General features: G+C 39.4%; 1 protein-coding gene across 1 annotated transcript in view; it reads left to right on the plus strand.

The window, feature by feature from the left end:
- adgb (androglobin) overlaps window positions 1–25,458 on the plus strand; it is a 261,632-nt gene that overhangs the window by 142,618 nt on the left and 93,556 nt on the right. Inside the window, exons 20-21 of the mRNA XM_043696854.1 lie at window positions 4,407–4,470; window positions 21,167–21,305. Coding sequence (XP_043552789.1) covers window positions 4,407–4,470; window positions 21,167–21,305 — 203 coding nt within the window. The remainder of the gene's footprint in view (window positions 1–4,406; window positions 4,471–21,166; window positions 21,306–25,458) is intronic.

The raw sequence follows: 25,458 nt of genomic DNA on the forward strand, positions 1-25,458 counted from the left end.
GCTTTTGCATTTGGAAGGTGTTCTCAGTGGCTGATGGACACATACTCTCCTGCCTGTGGCTAAGAAGGTACCTTGTCCCTACCCATCTTTTGAGTGCCAATGACATGAGGCATTTTTTCCTCAACCAGCTATGGAGACATAGCAATGGGTGTGCTCACCAGTATGTTTGTTTTCGCTGATAAATCATCAACTGTACTGGGAATTCAGAGGGATGGGAGATATAGATCAGGAATCTATGCATCTCATACTTTGATTGAAATGAAACAAAGATTTACAGTTATTGAAAAAGATGCTTCAGCTGCTAACTGGGCTTGGGAAGATTTTCAGGCTATATCCTGGATGTCTAGTTCACAACTGAGACAAACCAAAAATTTTTGGTTATTTAATTGAATGATAAGAAATTAGTGTTATGATTCCAACCAATGTTAGTACTAGACTAGTCAGATCCCAGTCTACAACTTGGCTTGATAGATCATATTTTAATGTGGTGAACTTTCATTGATGTATGAGAAGCACAAAATTCTGCAGTTTTTTTAACAATAAAACAGAAGGTTATTACATACAACAAATAAAGATAAAATAGAACAAACTAAGCTATTTGCATTTAACACAATTTGGAAGATTTTGAAATATAAAATCCCATATATACTTGACACCATCACTTTACAATACTGAAATAACTGAAATAAATACTGAAATGCCTATAGGTTTCACTTAACTGTTTCTTTAAATTCCCAGTCTTGACATCTTGATAGTCTTTTCCTTGATTATTCACACAACCAAAATTAAATTTTCTTGGCTTCAAATAATTCCTTAAAGTTTCTAATCAAATAATTCAGGTCTAGAATTTTTAGACTAAAACTCTACATTGAGGTAACCTATTGCTAATCTTTATGAACTAACTCCTTTCTCTAGTAGAAACTGTTCTTACATCTGACCCCAGGCGGGTCTTCCACAAACTGCTCACAGAAACTTTCCAGTTTATGCCTTTTTCCTAAGCAATTTCTGATTCTTCTAAACCAAGAGCAAGCTGATGTCTTTCAAGGTGTACTCTCTCCAATCTTAAAACTCTCACAGTATAAACAAGTCTTCATGATCACTCCAGAAAGACCTCAGTCACCGGTTTTGTGAGACATACTGGTTTAAATACATGACTCCAGAAAGATTGACAAATTAATTAATACATCCCTTCATATACATCGATCAGGATCCACATGCCACTATTAACTGGAAAAAGTATTTTTTTAATTTCACATTGTGACCCATGGAGTAAAGGAACTAGAGCAATGATGCACTCCTCCAGCCTTGATGACAATATTAAAGTGAGAGCTCACAGCAGGATACAGAATACAGATAATTTTTTTTATTATTTACTTTTTTTCCCTAATCAACCTGTTCAGAAAGATGTTATTATACACCTTTGGAACGGGTAAGATTTGAACCCGGGTCTCTTGGTTCAGGGATAGGGACTCCACAAGAGCCCCACAGACAGTGTTTAATTGGGAGTGGAATACTAATAATTCATTTCTTATGCATTATTATATCAAAAAAGGCTTTGGCAGATGCTAAGCTATATCTGGTGAAAAAAAAATGTATCCTGGATGATTTCCGAAGAATAACCAGGGTTAAGCTAATGAATTGGTTGATAAGGTTTAGAAAAAAGCATCTATGAAAGCAGTCATAATTGGGCTGATAGCACACTTTGAAGTTAAAAGAAACACAATTCAAATCCTGTGTTGAGCCAAATGAGTTAATAAAAATGCAATTGCAGATGAAGCAGCTTGAACAGGAAAGTGAAATGGAAGTTTAACAGTGTGAACTTGAAAGAGGAGGAGAAGGGGAAAGGGAGAATATTTAAGATGTTAGGGATATAGTGCACTCCTTTAACCTCGCTCCTAATACCTACAAATTAGGTCATTCACCTAACATGGTAAACGTGGCCTCAGCTTAACATCTCACCTGAAATACGGCATCTCTTCAGAACTATACTGGAAATATCAGCCTATGTTTTGTGTTCAGGTCTCTGCAGTAAAGCTTGAACACTCAATCTTCTGATGAGATACTACCAGCTGAGCCAAGGAGGACAAATATGTCCTTCGTTTTCCGTCATTTTGTAAAGTATTATATGCACCTACAAATGGACTGGCATAAATGCCTCTAGCTTAAGCAGAAATTTCTCTTTTTTTTCCAGTCACCAGGGAGAGGAAGGAACAGGGAACCTGTAGCAGTTTTGTTTTGTTTCCTGATAAATGTTCTCCTTCCCCCTTCTCATGCTATGAAGGAGGGGGAAATTGAGAAACTGATCTTGAATGAAAATTTCATGGACAGAGTTTAAAAAATAATTACAGTAAAATGTTGTGTTCCTGGCTAGACCTATACGGGGTGTTGCATGAATAGATCATACTGCTAGCTTACAGGAAAGAGCCAAGGGAATGTTTGTAAACATTTATGTCTTCAGTTGCTTTCAATCGAGTTGAGTTGAGAGAATCTGCTTGGAACTTTTAACAGTTATAGTTTTCACTCTGTCTAAGAAGTAAAGAATCAGATGTTGATTCAGCAGAATAGTAATTTGGTATAAGAAGTTCATCCTTTTTTGGGAAAGCAACATCATATAATTTGGACTTAAATATATGTGTTACACTGCTGTTAGTATTTATAGCCCTGTCCTTATTAATGTGCTTAATAATTGAAACCTAATAGGTCTGTTGTGACATACCACCACTTAGTGAAGATGAGAGAAGAATCTGATGAAGGGAGTACTTAAAATAATTAGCTGCAAGAGTTTGCTGTTCATTCTTTAAAATATTACCAAAAGTCTGCATACATATTGATCATAGAGAGTCCTAGAAAGTTGGGATTCATGTAAAAAGATATGGTCTTTAAAATGTCACAAACAGGTGCAGAAAGTAATCAGAAACAATAATGGAATGCTGGCATTTATATCTAAATGACTGGAGTGCAAGGATACAGAAGGTATGCTGTAGTTATACAATCCTGCTTAGACCCTGTTGTGAGAAGACCTGAGCACACACTTTCGGAAGGCTGTATTGACAAAAAAGAAGAATGATACATGTACTTCAGGGGTTAAGTTATGAGGAGAGGTTATGCAAATGATACCTGCTTTCCTTAGAATTTAGAAGGTCAAGGGGTGACCTGGTTAAAATCTTCAAGATATTAGCAGAAAAAGATAATGAGAATTCTAGAATTAGAGGACATAGTCTGAGAATTAGCACCAGACCATTCAAGAGATAGATTAAGAAACATTTATACACACGAAAGGATGGTAGATGTTTGGAATGCTCTTCAGCAAACAGCAGTGGTTGCTAGACGAATTGTTAATTTTAAATCCAAGATAGATAGATTTTTGTTAAGCAAAGGTATGAAAGGACATGGGACAAAGGCAAGTCAGTGAATGGTGGAACAGGATCAAGGGGCTGAATGGTCTTTTCCTGTTCCTATGATATGAATCTAAAGAATGATTTAACAAAAATATAGAAGAAACTTTTTTAAACAACATAGTGATGATGCCTTTCACTGACAGTGAAATGTTAATCTTCCAAATGGTGATATCATGAACTTGGATTTTTAAGCTAGCAAGTACAAACTATCAAAGGTATTGGAAATCTGAAATAAAACGGAGGAAGTTGGAAGTGACCAGCAGTTCTGACAGCATCTGTGAAGAGAGAAGAAGAGTTCATGTTTCATACTAATCACCTTGTGATGAGCCATACACATGTTTGCCTTTCAGTTTTGTGTGTACCTTTGTTAAAAATATTTAAAGAAGCCATATAGTTAAACAAATCGCCTATGTTTGAAAAAGGAAGTGGCCAAAACATATCCCCAGCATTGTATTTTTCATATATTGTAAATAAGAAGTAGGATGTGTTGTGGTGACATCTGAACTCCTGACTAGAAACTCTGAGTTCAAGTCCAACTTTCAGACTGATGGCGATGGCAGGTGCATTAATAGTGTGTGAAAACAGGCTAAAGATCAATTTGAAATCCATAAAGCAAGTACCACCAGCACACACTAAGAGTGGGAGAGGTTCCTGGCCAGAAATTGGTGATAGTCAGAAATTGGCACCTCCACCATCTCTATGCATAGTTACAGGTTACAGCATGCATCTAAACTATGTTGCCACAGCAAATCAGACTCCTTAAGGGGCTATTTGGCTCAATGGCTGGGGTGGACCAAATTGATGCCAACAGGACATCATTATGGCTGGGATAGTTTCAGGGCCTGCCTCCTTGCCCTATTCATTGATGGAGGTTCTAACACTTTCGGTTGAAGGTGCTTTCAGGCACAATGCTCAAGCAGAACAAAATATGAGAAGTATGGCCCAATCCATTGGGCCTTTTGAGCTCATCTTCAACATTGATCTTATTAAATTTTCATTTGCTTCCAGGAAATTGATCATTTTCCATAACCCAAGTAAATACACATATTCGTTGCAAAAATCATGCTTAAAGGTAATCTTCTTGTATTTGATATCTTTTATATATTTTAGTTGCATTCCAAATTTTATTTTACATGTTTTGCAGTAAATACTTTTCAATCTTTTATTAACTTCTATTTATTATGTTTTCCATTGGATTTCAAATAAACAGAAATCTGTAATGTGTAATAAGATGCAATAGCATTTATATTCAACATTAAACTTGTACCAAGATGAAATTGTACTATTATGAAAAGGCTCACATATGTGTCATCTCTTCCATTTGATTACATAGCTTGAGGTACCAGGTGAATTAATTGACTACTGCAATGTACTATTTGTCCTGTTCACATTTCAGACTTGTAACAATATAAAATATAAATGCTACTGTATCTTATTAGACAGTAAAAACTGCTTTCTATAAGTCAATGTTGTCAGTATCATAACCCAAGCCAGTGAATAATCAGGAGAAGAGCACTTGGCATGATTCCTGCTACCTAGATGCAGGAATCTAGGTACCTAGAGCACTTCCTGCAACCTAGATGCCATTAGGATCTATGTTTGAAATTAGTACAGGTTAATTGGATAATGTGATATTTCCCCAGATGACCTTGGTACCTTATGGTATATCCTATGAGTATGTAGTAGAGAAAGTCTCTGGTTGGAAATGGGTTCCATTCTGGAGTCTGTTCACAAGTCAATTTATATACACATCAGAACACAATGCAGAACAATTTAAAGCAGCCACTCGTATGTTCAGGAAATGGTTATACATCGTAACTTAAAATTGATACCCCCGATATGAGATCACATTTGTAAGTAAAAGCATTTATAAGTCAGACATTTGTAAATTGGGGATTGCGATAGTTCCCATCTTTGCTTTGTTTTGGGCTATCTAGTGATTAGTAGTCAAGGATAAACCATTGTAGAGTATCTTTGTAAGAGGCACGGTTCTGAGAAATCAAAAAGTTTTAATTGAAACACAGGAGGTTAGCACCTAGTCAAAAAGCTCACCAGTCCGGTGCAGTCACAATAGGTCAAATGTCCTCATTCTGCACCGTAACAACACTGATTATTGCATGATAGTTATAAATGCAGCTACATTTGGCCAACTATAATTACTAGGACCTCAGGAAACTGGTACAGGTACATCTCCAGTCTTCAAGAGCAAGAGTAAAATCCTTGTCTCCGCTCACTGTGTGTGACCTCAGTAGAATCAATGGAGCCAAAGTTACATGAATATTATTCTTTTCAGAACCAATACCTTATACAAAAAACAGCCCAAGTCTTTTTCACCATAATGAATCCACTAAACAGTAAAGTATATAGCTATATCAAATCTACAACTAAACCATCTCCTCCCAAGTCCCTGACTTCACAAATGCAGGTGGTTTGGATGTTTCACACTTTTCTTAAAGTTTTGTCTTCAGACTTGACAAAATAGTAAATCTTTGTTTGAGGACTGTAAACCCTGGTTCTGATCCATGGAGTATTTCTAAGCGAGAGGACCTTTTATCTGAAGGATATTTTTCACAGAGGACACAATTCTTTGTAGACATTGGTGTTAGATCATTACCTCACCTGAATTTCCTCTCTGAAAGACAGATGCTCTATTGAAATAAGTATTTTCATCCTTGCAGTATCCTAGATTTCTGGATAAGGCAATCACTTTCTGATTGGTAATCTCTTTCAAGTATAATGGATGTTAAAACCAGGCAATTTCTTATTTTTAACCTTGTCCTAAATTTGTGAATGCTAAACTGGCTCCCTTGGAGTCATGCAAACCTCATCTCTGATTTTTTTGATCAGGCTGGATGTCTTCAGGTCACCTTCTTTATTTGACCAATGAAGCAGATTTTCTCAGACCCTCAGTCATGTTGAAAGATTGTTGCTCACTTAATGCGATCTTTGTCATTAGCATTGACAATTCTGCTGTACTGGTTGTTCAGTAAAGTGTTCTGCTGTCTGGACATCATTAACAATTCCTGAATGAGCTCAAGTATGTTGTACTGCTCTTTGTTGTACTCAGTATTGGCAGCTTCTTCTAAGTTCTGCTGGTGCTTGAAGCTTGTATTCTCGTATTCACTAACACAATTATAAATGGAATGACGTAGACCTTGCTAGAATCTTTATGTTGTGGTATTTCCTTTATTTACAAATCTTTTAAACTTTGTATTTCAGAGATGTTGTGTTCATTTCTTCAATGCAGCTTAAAATAATATTACTAGCTGTTCTGGTACTAATTCACTGCTTTCAAGCTTTATAAAAACTTGCTTATTTTTATAATCAGCACTTTTGCATTGCTTATTGGGTTTTCAGGACTTTCCTGTCATTTTTAACAACCATAAATGGTGACCAACTGCTTTTTCTAGGGTTTTCCCACTTTTAACAGGCATTATGGAGTGGCCCCACTCCTTCCTGATGTAAGAGACCATATTTCTTTTTGAACCTATAGACTGAAATTTCAAAAATGAACACTTTTAAAAGGAGAGAAAATAAAAGAATTTGTTTTCAGAAAACAAGAGAAGCCAGCTAGTACATATAAAACAATGTTACTTCTGGGGACACTATGTATGGACAAATAGGCTCCACCAAAGTGTGTTCAGGGCAATTTTACCCAGAGAGAGTCTTTTAATTGGCTTTTCTCAAAAGCTTTTCTTTACAAAATTATAAAATTACAAAATTATGAAAATATAACATTATAACAACAAAACAACAATAAACAATAAACCAACTACTATACTACTCTACAAAAAAACTCACAACTACGCTCATTACACATCAATATATAAGTAAATAAATAACGCCGCTCAGCATAACAAGACCACACTCTCAACCTTCAAGAGTATCAATTATTAAACCACCTTTGCACGAAATTCTTCCTCTCAGGACATTAAGCTTATTATGGCAAAAGTGAGGACTGCAGATGCTGGAAACCAGAGTTTAGATCAGAGTGGTGCTGGAAAAGCACAGCAGGTCTGGCAGCATCCGGGGAGCAGGAAAATTGACGTTTCGGGCAAAAGCCCTTCATCAGGAATAGAGGCAGGAAGCCTCCAGAGTGGAGAGATTAAGCTTATTAAACCAAACCACTATGTCTAGACAAAAGCCCGAATCAAAATAGTGGACAGATGTGCTTCCAGATAATTCAAAAAGGGCTGCAATGTCTTATAAAAATTGTCCATTTTCTGGTGCACCATGTTTGCAAGAAAATCCAAAGAAACGTAGTCCATAATTAATTTATGCCACCCCGACAGACTAGGGGGGGGGCGTTCTCAGACACCCAGCACATCAGAATGTTCTTCCTCGTGCAAAAAAGTGAGGATGCTAAAAGGCTTTATCCCATGTACATCTAAGGGAGATAAATTCAGCAAACCCAGGAGAAGAAAAACTGGGTCCACCTTGACTTTGGTCCCCAAGGCCCTCTCTATTACTCCTGCCACAGCGCTCCAGTATGTACAGAGCCTGTGGCAGGATTACAAACAATTAGTGAGGGTACCTGTATTTATTTTACACTTGGGGCACATTGAAGATGCACCCTGCTTAAATTTTGCAAGATGATCTGGGGCCAGATGAGCCCTACGAATATTCTTTAACTGCATAGCATGGATCCTATTACATATTGAAATCTTCCTCGCATTCTCACAAAGGTCCTCCCAAGTTTCCAGAGCGATCTCCACACTTAATTCTCTCTCCAGACCTCCCGTAATTGCTTGATGACACCCGAGGAACATGCCCCCAACAAATGATAGAGAGGACTCACTGAAAGAGTGTTCTTAGCCTGAAGCACCCTCTTTTGCCATCTCAGATCTACAACCCTCAGTCAGAAGCGTAGTCTCTTTTCAGATAAAATCTCTGACCTGAAAAAACAGAAGAGGTCCCAATTCGATACTCCATACTTACAAGTTATTTGATCAAATTACATTAATGTTTCATCTTCAAACAAATGACCCCCCTATCCGCCCAGGACTTAAACCTGGCATCCATTATCCCTGGCTGGAAACCTGGCATACCAACTATGGGAGTATGGAAAGATGTTCGAGACATATTACCCTCCATCTGTCTCATTGCCCCCCACACTTTGACTGTATGAGTAACTACTGGATTGCAGCAATGTTCCACAACTATCCTCATTTTGTCCAGAAACAACAGGTTAATAAGAGGACACTTTGCCTAGAAGGCCTCAATGTCCAACCTTGTCGATGTGGAGTCCTCACAGGCCCAGTCACTCTCAAAAGGTAAAAGGGAGCTCAATTGATATCTTCTGACGTCCAGGAGATCCACTCCTCCCAACCCCTGGGGCATTTGCAATTTTGTAAGCTTAATAAGGGGCTGCTTATGGCGCCAAATAAAAGAACTAGACTAACCGTTTAATTTCCGAAAAATTTGTTTGGACAAAGCAAGGGAAGCATCTGCAGGAGGTATAATAAGCGAGGAAGAACATTTATTTTAATAAGAGCAACTCGACCTAGCCATGATATTGGAAGGGCCCCCCATCTTTGAAGGTCTTACTTAATCTTGTCAAACAAATGAACAAAATTAGCCTTCAATAACTGATCAAAACTAGGGGTAACAGAGAGGCCCAAGTAAAGAAAACCTCCCTGTGCCCATTTAAAGGGGAACCCACCTTCCACATCCACATCCCTAAGTACCCCCATAGGCATTGCCTGCAATTTTGAAAAATTGGTCTTGTAACCTGAGAAAAGGCCAAATGAATTAATACATCATATCAAACAGGGCACCAAAGCTGCCAGGTTCAAAAGAAAAATGAGAACATCATCTGCATATAATATGATCTTATGCACCTTCGACACTACCTTTGAGGCAGCTATATTAGGGTCCCCATGAATGGCCTCTGCCAACAGCTCATTCACCAATGTGAAGTGCAAAGGTGAGAGGTGACAGCCTTGCCGACTACCCCGACCAATGTTAAAATTATCAAACCATATACCATTAGTGAGAACCAGCCCCAGAGGATTACTGTAAAGGAGGACTAGTAGCTTAATATTCCAGGATACAAATGCTACAGGAAGGAAGGAAAGGGGGCAAGAGAAGAGGGGGCGTGGCGTTTTTGATAAAGAATAGCATTACAGCTGTACTTAGGGAGGATATTCCCTGAAATACATTCAGGGAAGTTATTTGGGTGGAACTGAGAAATAAGAAAGGAATGATCACCTTATTGGGATTGTGTTATAGACCCCCTAATAGTCAGCAAGAAATTGAGAAACAAATTTGTAAGGAAATTTCAGCTATCTGTAAGAATGATAGGGTGGTTATGGGAGGAGATTTTAACTTTCCAAACATAGACTGGGACTGCCACAGTGTTAAGGGTTTAGATGAAGAGGAATTTGTTAAGTATGTACAAGAAAATTTTCTGATTCAGTATGTGGATGTACCTACTAGTGAAGGTGCAAAACATGACCTCCTCTTGGGAAATAAGGCAGGGCAGATGATTGAGATGTCAATGGGGGAGCACTTTGGGGCCAGCCCCCATAATGCTTTTAGCTTTAAAATAGTGATGGAAAAGGATAGACCAGATCTAAAAGTTGAAGTTCAAAACTGGAGAAAGATCAATTTTGACGATATTAGGCAAGAACTTTCAAAAGCTGATTGGGGGCAGATATTCGCAGATAACAGGACAGCTGGAAAATGGGAAGTCTTCAGAAATGAGATAACGAGAGTCCAAAGGCAGTATATTCCTGTAAGGGTGAAAAGAAAGGCTGGTACATGTAGGGAATACTGGATGACTTAAGAAACTGAGGGTTTGGTTAAGAAAAAGAAGGAAGCATGTGTCATGTAAAGACAGGATGGATTGAGTGAATCCTTAGAAGAGTATAAAGGCAGTAGGAGTATACTTAAGAGGGAAATCAGGAGGGCAAAAAGGGGACATGAGATAGCTTTGGAAAATAGAGTTAAGGAGAATCCAAATACATTTAAGACAAAAATGGTAACTAGGGAGAGAATAGGACCCCCTCAAAGATCAGCAAGGCGGCTTTTGTGTGGAGCCGCAGGAGATGGGGGAGATATTAAATGAGTATTTTGATCAGTGTTTACTGTGGAAAAGGACATGGAAGTTATAGAATGTGGGGAAATAAATGGCGATATCTTGAAAAACGTCCATATTACAGAGGAAAAAGTGCTGGATCTCTTGAAACACATAAAGGTGGATAAATCTACAGGACCTGATCAGGTGTACCATAGAACTCTGTGGGAAGCTAGGGAAGTGATTGCTGGGCCTCTTGCTGAGATATTTGTATCATCGATAGTCACAGGTGAGGTGCTGGAAAACGGGAGGTTGGCTAACGTGTTACTACTATTTAAGAAAGATGGTAACGACAAGCCAGGGAACTGTAGACCAGTGAGCTTGATGTCGTTGGTGGACAAGGGAATCCTGAAGGACAGGATTTACATGTATGTGGAAAGGCAAGGACTGTTAGGGAGAGTCAACATGGCTTTGTGCGTGGGAAATCATGTCTCACAAACTTGATTGAGTTTTTTGAAGAAGTAACAAAGAGGATTGATGAGAGCAGAGTGGTGGATGTGATCTATATCGACTTCAGTAAGTCTTTCGACAAGGTTCCCCATGGGAGACTGGTTAGCAAGGTTAGATCTCATGGAATCCAGGGAGAACTAGCCATTTCGATACAGAACCGGCTCAAAGGTAGAAGACAGAGGGTGGTGGTGGAGGGTTGTTTTTAAGACTGGAGGTTTGTGACCAGTGGAGTGCCACAAGGATCAGTGCTAGGTCCACTACTTTTCGTCATTTCTATAAATGATTTGGATGTGAATATAGGAGGTATAGTTAGTAAGTTTGCAGATGACACCAAAATTGGAGGTGTAGTGGATAGCAAAGAAGATTACCTCAGATTACAACAGATCTTGATCAGATGGGCCAAATGAGCTGAGGAGTGGCAGATGGAGTTTAATTTAGATAAATACAAGTTGTTGCATTTTGGGAAAGCAAACCTTAGCAGGACTTATACACTTAATGGTAACGTTCTAGGGAGTGTTGCTGAACAAAGAGACCTTGGAGTGCAGGTTCATAGCTCCTTGAAAGTAGAGTCACAGGTAGTTAGGATAGTGAGAAAGGCATTTGGTATACTTTCCTTTATTGGTCAGAGTATTGAGTATAGGAGTTGGGAGGTCATGTTGCGGCTGAACAGGATGTTGGTCAGGCCACTTTTGGAATATTGCGTGCAATTCTGGTCTCCTTCCTGTCAGAAGGATGTTGTGAAACTTGAGAGGATTCAGGAAAGATTTACAAGGATATTGACAGGGTTGAAAGATTTGAGCTATAGGGAGAGGTTGAATAGACTGGGGCTGTTTTCCCTGGAGCGTCAGAGACTGAGGGGTGACCCTATAGAGGTTTATAAAATCATGAAGGGCATGGATAGGGTAAATAGACAAGGTCTTTTCCCTGGGGTGGAGAGTCCAGAATTAGAGGGCATGGGTTTAAGGTGAGAGGGGAAAGATATAAAAAAGAGACTTAAGGAGCAACTTTTTCATGCAGAGGGTGGTGCATGTATGGAATGAACTGGCAGAGGAAGTGGTTGAGGCTGGTACAATTGCAACATTTAAAAGGAATCTGGATGGATATATGAATAGGAAGGGTTTGGAGGGATACGGGCCTAGTACTGGCAGGCGGGACCAGATCAGGTTGGGACATCTGGTCGGCATAGACGAGTTGGACTGGAGGGTCTGTCTCTGTGCTGTACATCTCTATGATTCTATGACCCATACCTATCTAGTATGCACTTCATCCAGTCAAAACGCTGCAGGATATAAAAAAAGATATGGCCATTCCACCTAATCTAATGCCTTCTCTAATGTACAAGGACGCCACCAACCCTTGAACTGACCATTGCTGGCACACTTGAATCACGTTATGCAGTCTCCTAACATTATTAGAAGATCTGCAACCTGTTATAAAGCCCACCTGATCCTCCTTAACAAAGAGGGCAACACCCTTTCCAACCTCAATGCCCAAAGTCTTTGATAACGTTGTAAAATTAGAGTTTAAAAGCGGGATGGGTCTGTAAGAAGCACAGTCTTCCCGGGTATACCCTTTCTCGAGAATGGCAGGAGGCAATCCCAACTATATGGATAGTTGTACATGGTAAAAACAATGACTGCAGATGCTGGAAACCAGATTCTGGATTAGTGGTGCTGGAAGAGCACAGCAGTTCAGGCAGCATCCAAGGAGCTTCGCTGAAGCTGCCTGAACTGCTGTGCTCTTCCAGCACCACTAATCCAGGATAGTTGTACATGTCTAGCATCGGTCCTGACAGTATGTTTACCACTTTGAAGTTGCCTCACTGCTTTCTGTAAGTCTTGGGCTGTTAACGGAGCACTAACGAAAGACGTCTGTTCAGCAGGCATACCAGAAAGATCCAAGTTCCTAAAAAGAGACTCCATCTTATACCATCTGTCCTCACAGCAGTCAGACTGGTAAAGTTCAGAGTAAAATCTCTGACACTCCTCATTGATTTTTTTAGCATCGGAATAAAGAGTTCTATTCCCTTCCCTACTAGAAGCAATAGACTGGGAGGCATTCTTCTTCCTGACCAAATATGCTAAGTTTTTACGCGGCCTATCACCGCGCTCAAACAGCGTCTGCTTCGCAAAGAAAAGTTCCTTCCTTGCTGTATGCATGAGCATGAAGTTTAAAGCAGATCAGAGAGCTGTGATCCACTGCAGCTTAGTCACCAATAGGTCTACTATAGTATGCCGTCTCAGCTGCCTTCACTCGTGCCTCAAGCAGACACTGCCGCTCTCCCTTCTGTCACTTCTGGCTGGCAGAGTATGAGATAATTAACCCACTAGCATAGGCCTTAGCTGTCTCCCAAAGAATGGATGGATTACTAGCTGTACCTGAGTTGGTGGCCAAACAAAGTTTCAAATTCCCTCGAAAAGTGTTCTACAAACTCGCTGTCCCTGAGGATGAAGGGATCCATTTGCCAGTACATTAGCCCATTACATCACTCTTAATCTTAACCATTAAATACACAGCTGCATGATCACAGATGACAATATTCCCAATTCGACAGGATACCACCAAATCCTAAAAAGCCACAGGAATTAAGAAATAATCAATCCTTGTGTGGCATTTATGAGGATTGGAAAAGAATATAAAATCTCTGCCCATAGGGTGTAAACATCTCCGACCGTTTACCAAACCCACACATAAATCACCCAACTGCTTAGATTATGAAGAAAGCTTTGGGAAGCCTTTGGGCATTCTGTCTAGCACAAGATCTATCAGGCAATGAAAAGCTGCCCCCATAATAATATGCTGTGACACCAAGGCCATCAGCTTATCTCATGCATCAGTTAGCAATTTAAGAGGGTAGGCCAGAGGACAGTAGACATTCAAAATACCATATTCCTCACCAAGTATAAGGGCCTTAAGAATAACAAACTGACCATACTCACCTTTAACACAACCTATTAAATTAAATGGGAGACCCTTCCGGATGAGTATGGCCACTCCTCTGCTCCTAATACTAAAAGACAAGAAAAACACCCGATCAAACCCACCCTGCTGCAACTTCAAGTGTTCCTTGTCACTAAGATGAGTCTCCTTCAACAGCCCAATGTCGACCCTCTCCTTTCTAAGGTTCAACAACACCTTTTTTCTTTTAACTGGCGAATGAATCCCTCTGATATTCCAGGTGCACCGTTTAAGAATGCTGCTAACCACGATCCTTTACAACCCTTGACCTGCCGAGAGGAAGAATTCGTCTAGCAACATGCTGAGCACACTCAAAAGGAGACTCAGAGTCCATTTACAAAAAACCAAAAAGAAAATAAACTAACTACAAAACACAAAAAGCACTTAATGGGGGACTCTACTTTCTGCTCACAGAAGACACTCAGATTTCCCACACACACCTCCATCCCACCCACCCCCCCCCCTTGCAGCTCAAGCCACATCCCAAACCCAAGCAATGGAAGAAACTAAACAAAAGGACATTGTAAACACAGGTGTAACTGAAACTCTGCCCATCCCCACTATATATCAATACCACTCCAGCTCAGAGAGAGAAAGAAATACCCACCAACAATAACTTCTTTGGGAAAAGAGTGAAAGTACAAGAAATAAAAGCAAGACAGAAAAAAAATACATTACTGTCCAAGTCCATAAATACATTATTTTAAAGTGTCCAAAAAGTTTTTGGCTTGCTGCAAGGAATCAAACGACCGCACAGCTTCCTGTTAACTAATATGAAGCACTGCTTCGTATGTCATTCAGTATTGAATACCAAGGTCCTTTAACCTTCTCTTAACCTCAAACGATTTCCTCTTATGAATCATTGCCGCAGAAAAGTCCTGGAAAAACATTATCCGAGTTCCCTGACATGTCAGGGCCTATAGATCTCTCCCCAAACTTCTAGAAGTTTCCATGACTCTCTCTGCTTGTCCCCATAGCATTGAAATCATATCAGAACCAGGCACTGATCCTGACCGGATCTGCGCACCGCAACCTGGTGAGCTCTGTCAACCTTCACCTGGTCCACCTCGGCATCCCAGCCAAGGAATTGCGGCAACCTTTCTTCAAAAAGACCGGCTGATTGCCCACCTTCTACTCCCTCCAGCAAGCCGATGACCCAGATCTTCTTTCTCCTGCCTCTATTTTCCAGGTCATCGACTTGCTCAGTTAGGGCCCGAACCGGTTCCTCAAGGGCCTGGATCCGCCCTGCCGAGGTCTCTACATCAGTCTCTGACTGTGGTCCACCGTTCAACCTCTTCAACTTGCTTCCCGGGCCCGTCCAACCCCTTCTCATGCTTTTGTAGCATGGCCGAGATGGGCTCCAGTCGATTACGAGTCTCTTCCCTCATCTCCCGGATCAGTTGTTGGATCGCTTTGAGTTCCTCCATGATGTTCTCCTGCACAGGCATTTCTTTCAATACTGCTGAGGGAGCTGCAGCAGTTTTCCCAGTTGCAGTTTCAGGCCTGCCTGATGTTTTCAGCTAGTGTCCTGAATGTTGAGAGTTGGCCGTTTACTTCCTCTTAGTCATTCTCACATGCTCCAGAAAGGATTTAAATGATTGTATTACCATTTAGCAATATTTTTTCCAAAACAAAACTAAGGTGGGGGGTAAAAATATATTACTACCCTGGGTCAGGGTGCAGAGCTCAGCAAGGCTGATCTATTCAGATCGCCATCATCTTGAAACCCCCCTATTAATCGGCTTTTTAGTTGGCACCTATTGAGGGTTCAGCATAACAAAAAAATGGTGCATAGTCAGTTTTAGCTTAATGCTGACTCTGTGAGGGCAGTGATAAAGAAAAGCAAGGAGACTTCAAGAAGTTAACTGCATCAATCTTTCTCTCTCCCTTTTCTATGTAAACTTGTTCTCTTCTATTTTCTGCTGAATAAGCAGTGAGAAACACATTCAGAAATAATGAAATACTTCGAAAATCCAAAGACAACCAAAAAGACCCCAGGCAAACCAAACAACCAGTGGAGTGGCACAGTGGTTCAGTGGTTAGCGCTGCTGCCTCAGCATCAGGGACCTGGGTTTGATGCCAGCCTCGGACAACTGTCTGTGTGGAGTTTGCACATTCTCCCCATGTTTGTGTGGGTTTCCTCCAGGTCCTCCTGTTTCCTCCCACAGTTCGTAGATGTGCAAGTTTGGTGAATTGCCCGTAGTGTTCAGGGGTGTGTAGGTTAGGTGTATTAGTCAGGGGTAAATGTAGAGTAATAGGGGAATGGGTCTGGGTCGGACACTCTTCGGAGGGTCTGAAGGACCTCTTTCCACACTGTAGAGATTCTGTGAACTAAAGACAGAACATCAAATGCAAATAACATCAAGGCATTGTTGAAGATTGTCAGAAGTCACACAACATCAGGTTTTAGTCCAACAGGTTTATTTGAAATCACAAGCTTCCAGAGCGCTGCTCCTTTGTCAGGTGAGCAGCGCTGTGAAAGCTTGTGATTTAAATTAAACCAGTTAAATTATAATCTGGTGTTGTGTGACTTCTGACTTTGTCCATGCCAAACCAACACCAGCATCACATCATTGAAGATTGGAAAAGGATTGTGGACCCGACTTATCAAGTTTATTTGATTTTGGACTGGTGATACAGGACTGTGATTCTCTGACTGTATGTCCCCTCCATTCATATTTGTGTTTTTTACTTTGTGTGTGTATGCCTGTCTGTGTGTGTGTGTGTCAATTTTAAAAAGGAGTAAATTTAAGACACAGAAATGAGAAATCCTGTTCTTTTGCTTTTCTTATTAGAGTTAAGATTATAAAAATAAGTGTAGTTTTTTATTGTTCGAAGAAAACCTGGTGTTGTTTGCTTTTATCCTCAATAGCAAGATAAAATCTTCACATTTGGCTCTGTGAATAATAGGGTTAATTTACAGTATACTACACCAGTGGGTCATAACACTGAATAAAATGGATGTTCCATCAATATTCATGGTCTAAAGTGCCAAGTACTTTCTTTTACATAACGCTTTAAAGGAAATTCTCTGTCTATGATCTTTATAAAGCATTCTGCTGAAATCACAACATAGTTACTAACTCCTGGTTCTTTTAAATCTTTTCCTTCTCTTGACCTTTGTTCTTCTGCTGAATTCATTCACTAATTTATTTTAATTTCCCCAGCTCAATAAATTTGGAGCCCCAACCTAAAGTTATTTTCTGGTCCTTTCACTGTGTCTTGCAGCTGTTCCTTCTGGACCCTAAAATCGTAGCAGCAATCTTCATTATGAGATGTGAGAATTCGCTTTTACACTCACCTACCTTCCCTTTCGAGTCTTTGTGCAGTTGATCAAAGTTATTCCCTTTTCCCTTAGGAATCTATAATTTTACATCTTGATTTTTCCTTATAGAATCTCCTTCACTAAATTCTATATGCAGCTAGCTCTTTTCTTTTTTCCCTACACTCCTGCCCCATCACTACTTACCAGCATGAAGTTTTTACCTTTGGAATACTGAGCCTACTGCTGCTTTCACAATTGCTGCTGTACCTATCTGTTAACAATCATGTTTCAGCTGCTGACTGACTGTCAGTAGCTTCTTAAAGCAGCAATACTCTTAAAGTGGTAAACTCAGTTGCTGAAAACATTTTATTTTCTTCTGGGTCCGCTGTACTACTTTCCCTCATGGTGACATCAAACTGGAAATGCTTCAACCATGTGGTATTTTTCCATTATGAACTCTCCTGGTATCATGTAGTATATGATAGTAAATAAGAGTTATTTGAGATGGTTCACTGCCACCTATCCTCCTTTGTCTTTGCTTTGTCTATCCAGTGATTAGTGGTAGAGGATACAACACTGTACAATATCTTCACTGTTCTTAAACAACAAGAAGGTTACTGGCATGATGGCAATAGGTGTGACTACATTTGGTCAGAAATAATTACGAGATCCTTAGAAAGCTGACACAGATACATCTGCTCCCTCTGAAAGCTAGAATAGAAATTATTGTTTTGTCCCACAGACTATGGTGGAGCCAATTAACATGAACATTAGCCTCTTCAGAGCTATGAACTTATACAACAGATAACATGATTCATTTTTGTTTTGGCTGTAAAATTCTTGCTCCCAATGAGTATTAGTCAAAACTCCATATACACATCTTGTTCCATATTCCTTTGTTCCATGTTTTTTGATGAGCCTACACTGCTAAATATTGATATTGTCTCAGCTTCAGTTGCTAACTCATGCATTCAGTTGCTCTACCTCCCTCTGTGAAAAAAAGTCCTGTTTTCTATCCAAAGGTTTAGAAATAAACTATACCTGTGACCCCAGTTCTCGCCCTCTCAATCCCTTCATCATTTTAATTACCTCTTTAAAAATCACCTCTTCGAATCCTGTTTCATAACAAAAAGAATACACAGTTTTCCAGAAAGGGAGGTGAATTACAAGCAAAACAAAATAGTATTCTGAAGCACGGCTGTAAGACAGGACAGACCTTTAGCACGTATGTTTTAAGGAATAGTATCAGAATCCAAGTTTTAGTGGAGTTCAACGTATGAACAGTACATTGTTGCAATTCTTATAATTACCTCCATTAATCAAAGAAAACTATAATGTTGGTCAAGCATACCCTTCCTTTTGTAAATCAAAATTTCTCTCATTATATACAACAAAAGTGGAAAAGGCATAATAGGAGAGCTTTTTAAAAGACACCCCATGCATTATCACTTATTTATACTTCCATCAAAGGTTAAAAATAACCCATGTTGACTGAGAAAACAGCCCAAACACACTGCAGCATTGTTTGCTTTCTCATTACAAATATTTCACTTCTATTGGTGTCTATTTTGGCACAATTAAAATCTCCGCCAATTAAAGCTTAATTGTGTATGGCATTCTTCTCACTGGTATACACATTATTTTATTCTCCATTTTGGTACCACTGTTCATCCATCTGTTATATGTTCTTGCAGTATGATTGATCACAGATCACTCCCTATATAATGCGAAATTATTGTGTAAGACGGGTACTTCATTTAAATCCTGATGCTTAGGCATTTGGATCATGTCTCTAAGTAACATAAACTATTCTTTGTTCTCTCTCTATTCTTCTTGAAAGTTTTGGATCCAAATATCTTTAGCTATTAACGTGCACACTTTTCAACTTGATTTTCTTGGTTTTCTATTTTTTTCCTTTTCACATCGCTCAATGTTTTACCCCTTTACTTATTCCAAATTAAGCCTCAAGATTGTTTTCCTTTCTCAGCTGCCAACCCCTTACTTTTCCCCCCATCCTTTGTGTTGATGACTTATCTTGGAGCTCTAGTTAACCTTATCACAACATATTGGTTGCAGAAAGCAGTTGTTCCATCACTACAGCTTACTTCTGCTTAAAAGAAAAGTGTCCCAATATCGCAGGAATCTGAACCTTTTCTACTAGCACAATGTCTGTAGCCACACCATCATCTCCTTAGTTTGGCTGTTCCTGTAGTGACTGGTTTGTGTCACTACTAGCGATTCAAAGATGACAACTGTTGAAATGCTGATTTTCACTCTCATCACTAATAACTCCTGGAACTGCAATAATAGTAGACCCATACAAATCTTCACTACTTCACCAGTTTTGTTTATAAGACACAAGTTATGGCTGACTTTTAACCCCCATTCTGTTATTTTTCCAGTGCTTAAGAGGCAAAATGTTTTGCATTCACAGTTGGATTACAGAAATAGTTATATACTCAATTGAACCTTACTTAACCACCGTGTTTCTCCACTTAGTTCCTGGCTTTGCATAACCAAGGAATTAACAGACTAATGATAGGTTAATATGATGTCCAAATCCTTCAAAGGGCTGACCATTAGTTCTGTCTGATTAGTAGAATAGCAGTAAATCCAACGCTGAAGTAACAAAGACTAATTTTAGCAAGCATAGATTAGAGGTGATACAGACAAGATTGTTTAACAGGAAATTGAAACATTTTAACCAATGTGATTAATAATGACATAATTTAGTCAGAGTTAAAAATAACAACACCAGGTTATAGTTCAACAGGTTTATTTGGAAGCACTAACTTTCGGAGCGCTGCTCCTTCATCAGGTAGTAGTGGTAGGGTTAGCGGCACTCTGAACGCTAATGCTTCCAAATAAACCTGTTGGACTATAACCTGGAATTGTATTATTTTTAACTTTGTCCACCCCAGTCCAACACTGGAACTTCCAAATTATAATTTAGGAAGATATAGATTAAAATCATATTCAAGTCAGCTAGGCAAGCAGTAGGAATGCCAGATTGAATGCATTTACAGTGTATCAAAAGATGGGTTCAAAAAAGTAACAGAAAAGTTCATTGGAAATAGAAGGAGAGGAGCATATTTCAACCATGAGTCATGAACAGGAAACCAAATGATCTAGTTTTAAAAGAACTGCAATTCAAGCACATTTGGGGAAAAATGTTCTAAAAGTTGCAATCTGAAGACACTGATGTAATGATTATTACTTATTCATTCATGGAATGTGGCAAGGTAAATGGTTCTTGTTCATCCTTAATTGTCCTTGAGTACATTTAAATTTGAGATGTTAGATTTGCATTTCCCTTTGCACATCAAGACATCAAAAAAAATTTATTAGTTCCACTCATTCAAACTCTGTTTACCACAGGCATACTCTCACCACATCCTGTTCACTGATCATACCTCTGCTGACTGACCCTACACTGTATTTGGTTCATAGTCTCAGTTTTAAAATACTGATTCTTTTTTTAAATCTCTTAATGGCCTCATCCTTCCTTATTTCTATAATTGCCTCCAACTTTACAAACCTCCCCGATTCTGTCCTCTTATACATCCAAATAATTGACAGTCACCCTTCAGCTGCCTAGACACTCAGCCCTGAAAATCAGTCCCTACATCTCTCCCATCCCTCTGGCCAAATCTCTCAATTTCCTTTATGACACACCTTAAAACCTATTTCTTTGACTAAGCTTTGATTCACTTGAATTAGTGTCTCCTAATGTAGTTTTGTGTCCAATAGTGAGTAATAATGCTTATGTGAAGCACCTCAGAATCCTTCACTACATTAAAGTCATTCTGTAAATTGAAGTTATTGTTGTTTACCTGTCTCTTGCACTCAGTAAAGTTTCAGGGTCTAATGAGCTGCAATGCATCCAGAACCAGGAATTAGTAAATTTTTAGCTTCATCAAAAGTGTAGTTTGTTATCTTAAATCCTAAGTATCTGTTTACTTCCTACTGGTTCTGGCTCAGTATTATACTAAAATTGACTTCATGACATTGGACTAGTCCACAGATGATCGAGGACCATACTATCTACATGTGGACCACATGAAGCCAGTAGAAATGTTGGTTACTTTCTCTGCATTGGTACGCTGGGATAATATCAGCTGTGAGAAGAACCTTAACAAAGGAAACAATGACAAAGGTTAGTGCTTCATGCATTTTATTTACTGTTATAGAGTTATCAGGGATAAAAGAAAAGTATGCCTACTCTGCTAAACAATTAGATTATGGCCAACCTGCACTTGCAATTCATTTTTATTGAAAATGAATCAATCACCATTGTGAAATATTTTTAATTGACATAGATTCAATCACTTTCTAACCAACAGTGCCAGATTTTCACTATCCTTTGTGCGGACATCACCCAGCTCTAAAGCATGATGTGTCTTTGTTTTGAACTTTTGATGAAGAACTTTTTCTCTATCCCTGCAATCAAAGCCTTCAATAATTTTAAACAGCTCAATTAAATGATGCCTGAATATCATATAATCAAGGCAATGCAAACTTAATCTCCACAAACTTTCTTCATAATTAAATCCTCCAGTCCTGGCATCATTCTGTCACATCAGAATTGCAACTCTTCCAAGGCCACTATGTCCGTTCAGAAGTGTGATCCAAGATTTAAAGTTAGTACTCCAAGTGGTCCACTCATAACTCAGCAATGTAACTAACATATCTTTATTTCTAATCCTCTTGAGAGAAAGACCAATATTCCATTGGCCTTTCCATTTTGTTTTTGCAATTCTTGGGGGTTTAGACCTGTTTAGCCTTATTGCATGGTGCCTCCAACTTTCCTGAATGCAAGAGGCAGGCAAACAACAATAACTTCAACTTAGAGAATGACTTTAATGTAGTGAATGATTTTGAGGTGCTTCACACCAGCTCTCCTTTATGTTGACAAAGGACATAACTTTCACGTGGCAGTTTCCTTTCATTGGCACCACTTCCAGACATATAATCCATGTTTCAAGTATTTCTTATTATCCGTGGGCGGCACAGTGGCACAGTGGCAGCACGGTGGCACAGTGGTTAGCACTGCTGCCTCACAGCGCCAGAGACCCAAGTTCAATTCCCACCTCAGGTGACTGCCTGCGTGGAGTTTGCACATTCTCCCCGCGTCTGCGTGTGTTTCCTCCGGGTGCTCCGGTTTCCTCCCACAGTCCAAAAATGTGCAGGTTAGATGAATTGGCCATGCTAATTTGCCCGTAGTGTTAGGTGAAGGGATAAATGTAGGGGAATGGGTCTGGGTGGGTTACGCTTCGGCGGGTCAATGTGGACTTGTTGGGCCGAAGGTCCTGTTTCCACACTGTAAGTAATCTAAATTGCATTGAATCCCTTTACAGTAGATGCAAACTGCTAAACCCCTTTTCAAACATTTTTAAAAAACAATTGCAAATTCCACAAATTACAAATTTTCACAACTGTACTATTTCCAGGTCAATGGACATATTTACTTAGTTGAAAACCTTTGATTTGTGACTTGCCTTCTCTCTGTAAAATTTAAGATTGAGTTCTATCGTATTCTGGTCTCTGTTAGCTAGGTGTTCTTTTACCATTACATGGCTGACTAATCCATGCTTTTTATTCATTACCAAATCTAAGATGATTCATTCACTTGTTGTTACAAAAATACATCACTTCAGAAAACTGTGAATCAACTCAAGAAATTTGCTCTTTTTGGGAGATAAGCTGTTCTGCTTTCCCCAGTTTATCTGAAAAATTAAAGTTTCACATTTTAAGTACTCTGACTTTGGGCTAGTTTGATCTCCACATTTATATTTTCAGTATTTTATAATTGAAACCAAAAATTCTGTGAACAACTCCCACCAAAGTTTTATAACGATTTTTATTTCTTAATTCTACCTATACTATTTTTGCTACCTGCTCAATATATTGATGTATTCATTTTCCAAATCTATAATAGTGTCTTTTATCAGTGTCCCCCTTTTCCTTTCCATGATCAAGGTCTGGGATATTTATCACCCAGTCATCCCCAGCTGGCTATTATGTCCCACCCTTTAAGCTGTGCTTGCACTTCTAACTAATTTAGTTTATTTCATTTGCTTTATGCATAAGCGTATCCTACTTTCGATCAGGGAATACTTACAATCCTGCCTTTATATCATGATGCTGCTTTGAACACACATTTCAACATGCTAAATTCCTTTTTTTAATCACTTCTGACATTTTTAAAATCAGTTGTTCTGTTGTTATTTATTGATATAGTGGTACAGTAGGAAAGTGGATCCAAGGTTGAAGGTTAGCCATTACTTCATTGAATGGTGGAACAGGCGCGATGGCCGTATGACTTCCTGCTTCTCTGTCTTATGTTCCTGCATTATAATTACCTGTACTTCTTCCTTAACCTGAACTGTTTATATTGACACAATTGATGACCTGGGATTTACTCTTATCTTACTTTTAATCTCCTTGGCTATTTCAATTTTCACTTGGGTTTCCTAAACAACTCCCTGCATTAATTCCCTTTCCCTTGCAATAGTTTAAATACCGTTTTTTTAAACTCTTATTTTTTTTTTGCTTAGTACTTTGGTCTAGCCCTATTCAGGTGAGGTTAGCAGTACTTTACCTTCCTGTTCAGAGATCAACATACCATAGCACTGCTTTTTGTGGCAGTAGCAGCAACTGCTGATCATAAACATCTAGCAAATGTCCATATTGTGTCACAGTGCTGGTCTTTTTAAAAGGTTACTATGCCCTTGAGTTTTCTCGAGAGAGAGGGGGTAATCGGCCAGGCTCCAACTAGGCTGGGTTTGAAAGGTCCTTTTTCTTTACCCCTAACAAATAATGCCTCTGGCATAAGGCTTTCATGTCTTAAAAAGCAGTATAATCAAAGAGGAGTGCCCAACAAGCTGTGTAGCTAGCCTCTAATTTAGATTAGAGTTTTTGATTCAGTTCAGCAGCAGTGTGTGTGAAGAAAATCTGCTGGGACAAGTCAAACAGGGTATTCTATCTCTCCAACTTCAAACCTGTGAGCCTTGGTTTGTTTCATTTTTACTCTTTGTGCTAAGGGATGTGTTTATTGGGACTGTTGCAAGTATTTTCAGAACAGTATTATTAAGTTGGGATAGTCTGTCGGGTTTTTGGATAGGATAAGTTATCAGTGTTCTATTTTCTGTTCTGTGTGTTTCATTCCATAAGTTTGTAAATAAATTCTGTTTGTTTAAAACTTGGCAGTCGGACCAGCTAGTTCACTTTGTGAATATCCACTGTACACTCAGCTAAACAAATAGCAAAGTTACAATATGGGCTACCTGCTTAAAATTGTTTTGAGGGGTTGGGCCTGGTCCATAACAGATTGGGATCTCTTTGCGGGATTTAAACAGCAAGTGGTAGGTGTTAGTCTCTTTTATTTTGGGTATTGATTTGGTTAATTTAAACAGTGCTCGGATAGCAATGGCTCTTTCGGTCACCAAGGAGGTTCTGGAGATGGAAGAAGTGACCTTGGGGGGTTTTACAAAAGGCAATTAAGATCAAGCTGTGGGAATTAGTAGACATACTGGAGTTGAAGTTACCTCCTAATGTGATAAAAGATGAGATGTTTGCAGCAGTAGCTCAGCATTTAAATTTGCTGGAGACTCCATCAGGATCTGTAGACATAGCTAAACATCAATTGCAAATGAAGAAGCTTCGGTTAGAAACAGAAACGAAACAGTTTGAGTTACAATTAAAATCAGAAGAGAAAGAAAAAGAATGAAGGGCTTTAGTAGACGAGAATGAAACAAATCAGGGCTCACAGGCTTGAAGTTAGAGAGAGAGAGTATCCAGCTGGACTTACCCCAGCTGCCTTTCCTCACACATACAGCTGCTGAACTGAATCAAAAACTCTAACCTAACGAAGGCTAGTTACACAGCTAACTGGCCACATCCCTTTGATTATAGAGCAGCCTTGATTATCCGAACAAGATGGGCGAGCACTATTTCGTTCAGAAAATTGATTATTCGGTTAATTGATTCAATGCTTCTCTCCTCTGGGGTTCAGAGTTTTCTGAAGTTTCCTTTCTCCTTGTTCTGCCTGCCTTGCTCCCTCTCTCTGTCTCAGGGTTTGTTTCTGAGCAGGCAAACACCAATGTGTAAAGGACCTGCAGCATTGCTGAAGCCTCCTGCCTCTGCTCCCCCTCCCCCCACATCAGTTCAATGGGATCAACACAAGCACTTGCTAAATCTGCTCCCCGTTCAGGAGACTAGGCAGCAGCATGCTGCGCGCGAGCCCCCGCCCCCCCACCGTCTGCCTCCAACCTGGCTCCCATCTGCACCCCCAACCCCACCACCCATCT

This window comes from Chiloscyllium plagiosum, chromosome 9, assembly GCF_004010195.1.
Source record: "Chiloscyllium plagiosum isolate BGI_BamShark_2017 chromosome 9, ASM401019v2, whole genome shotgun sequence".
NCBI classification, from domain to species: Eukaryota; Metazoa; Chordata; class Chondrichthyes; order Orectolobiformes; family Hemiscylliidae; genus Chiloscyllium; species Chiloscyllium plagiosum.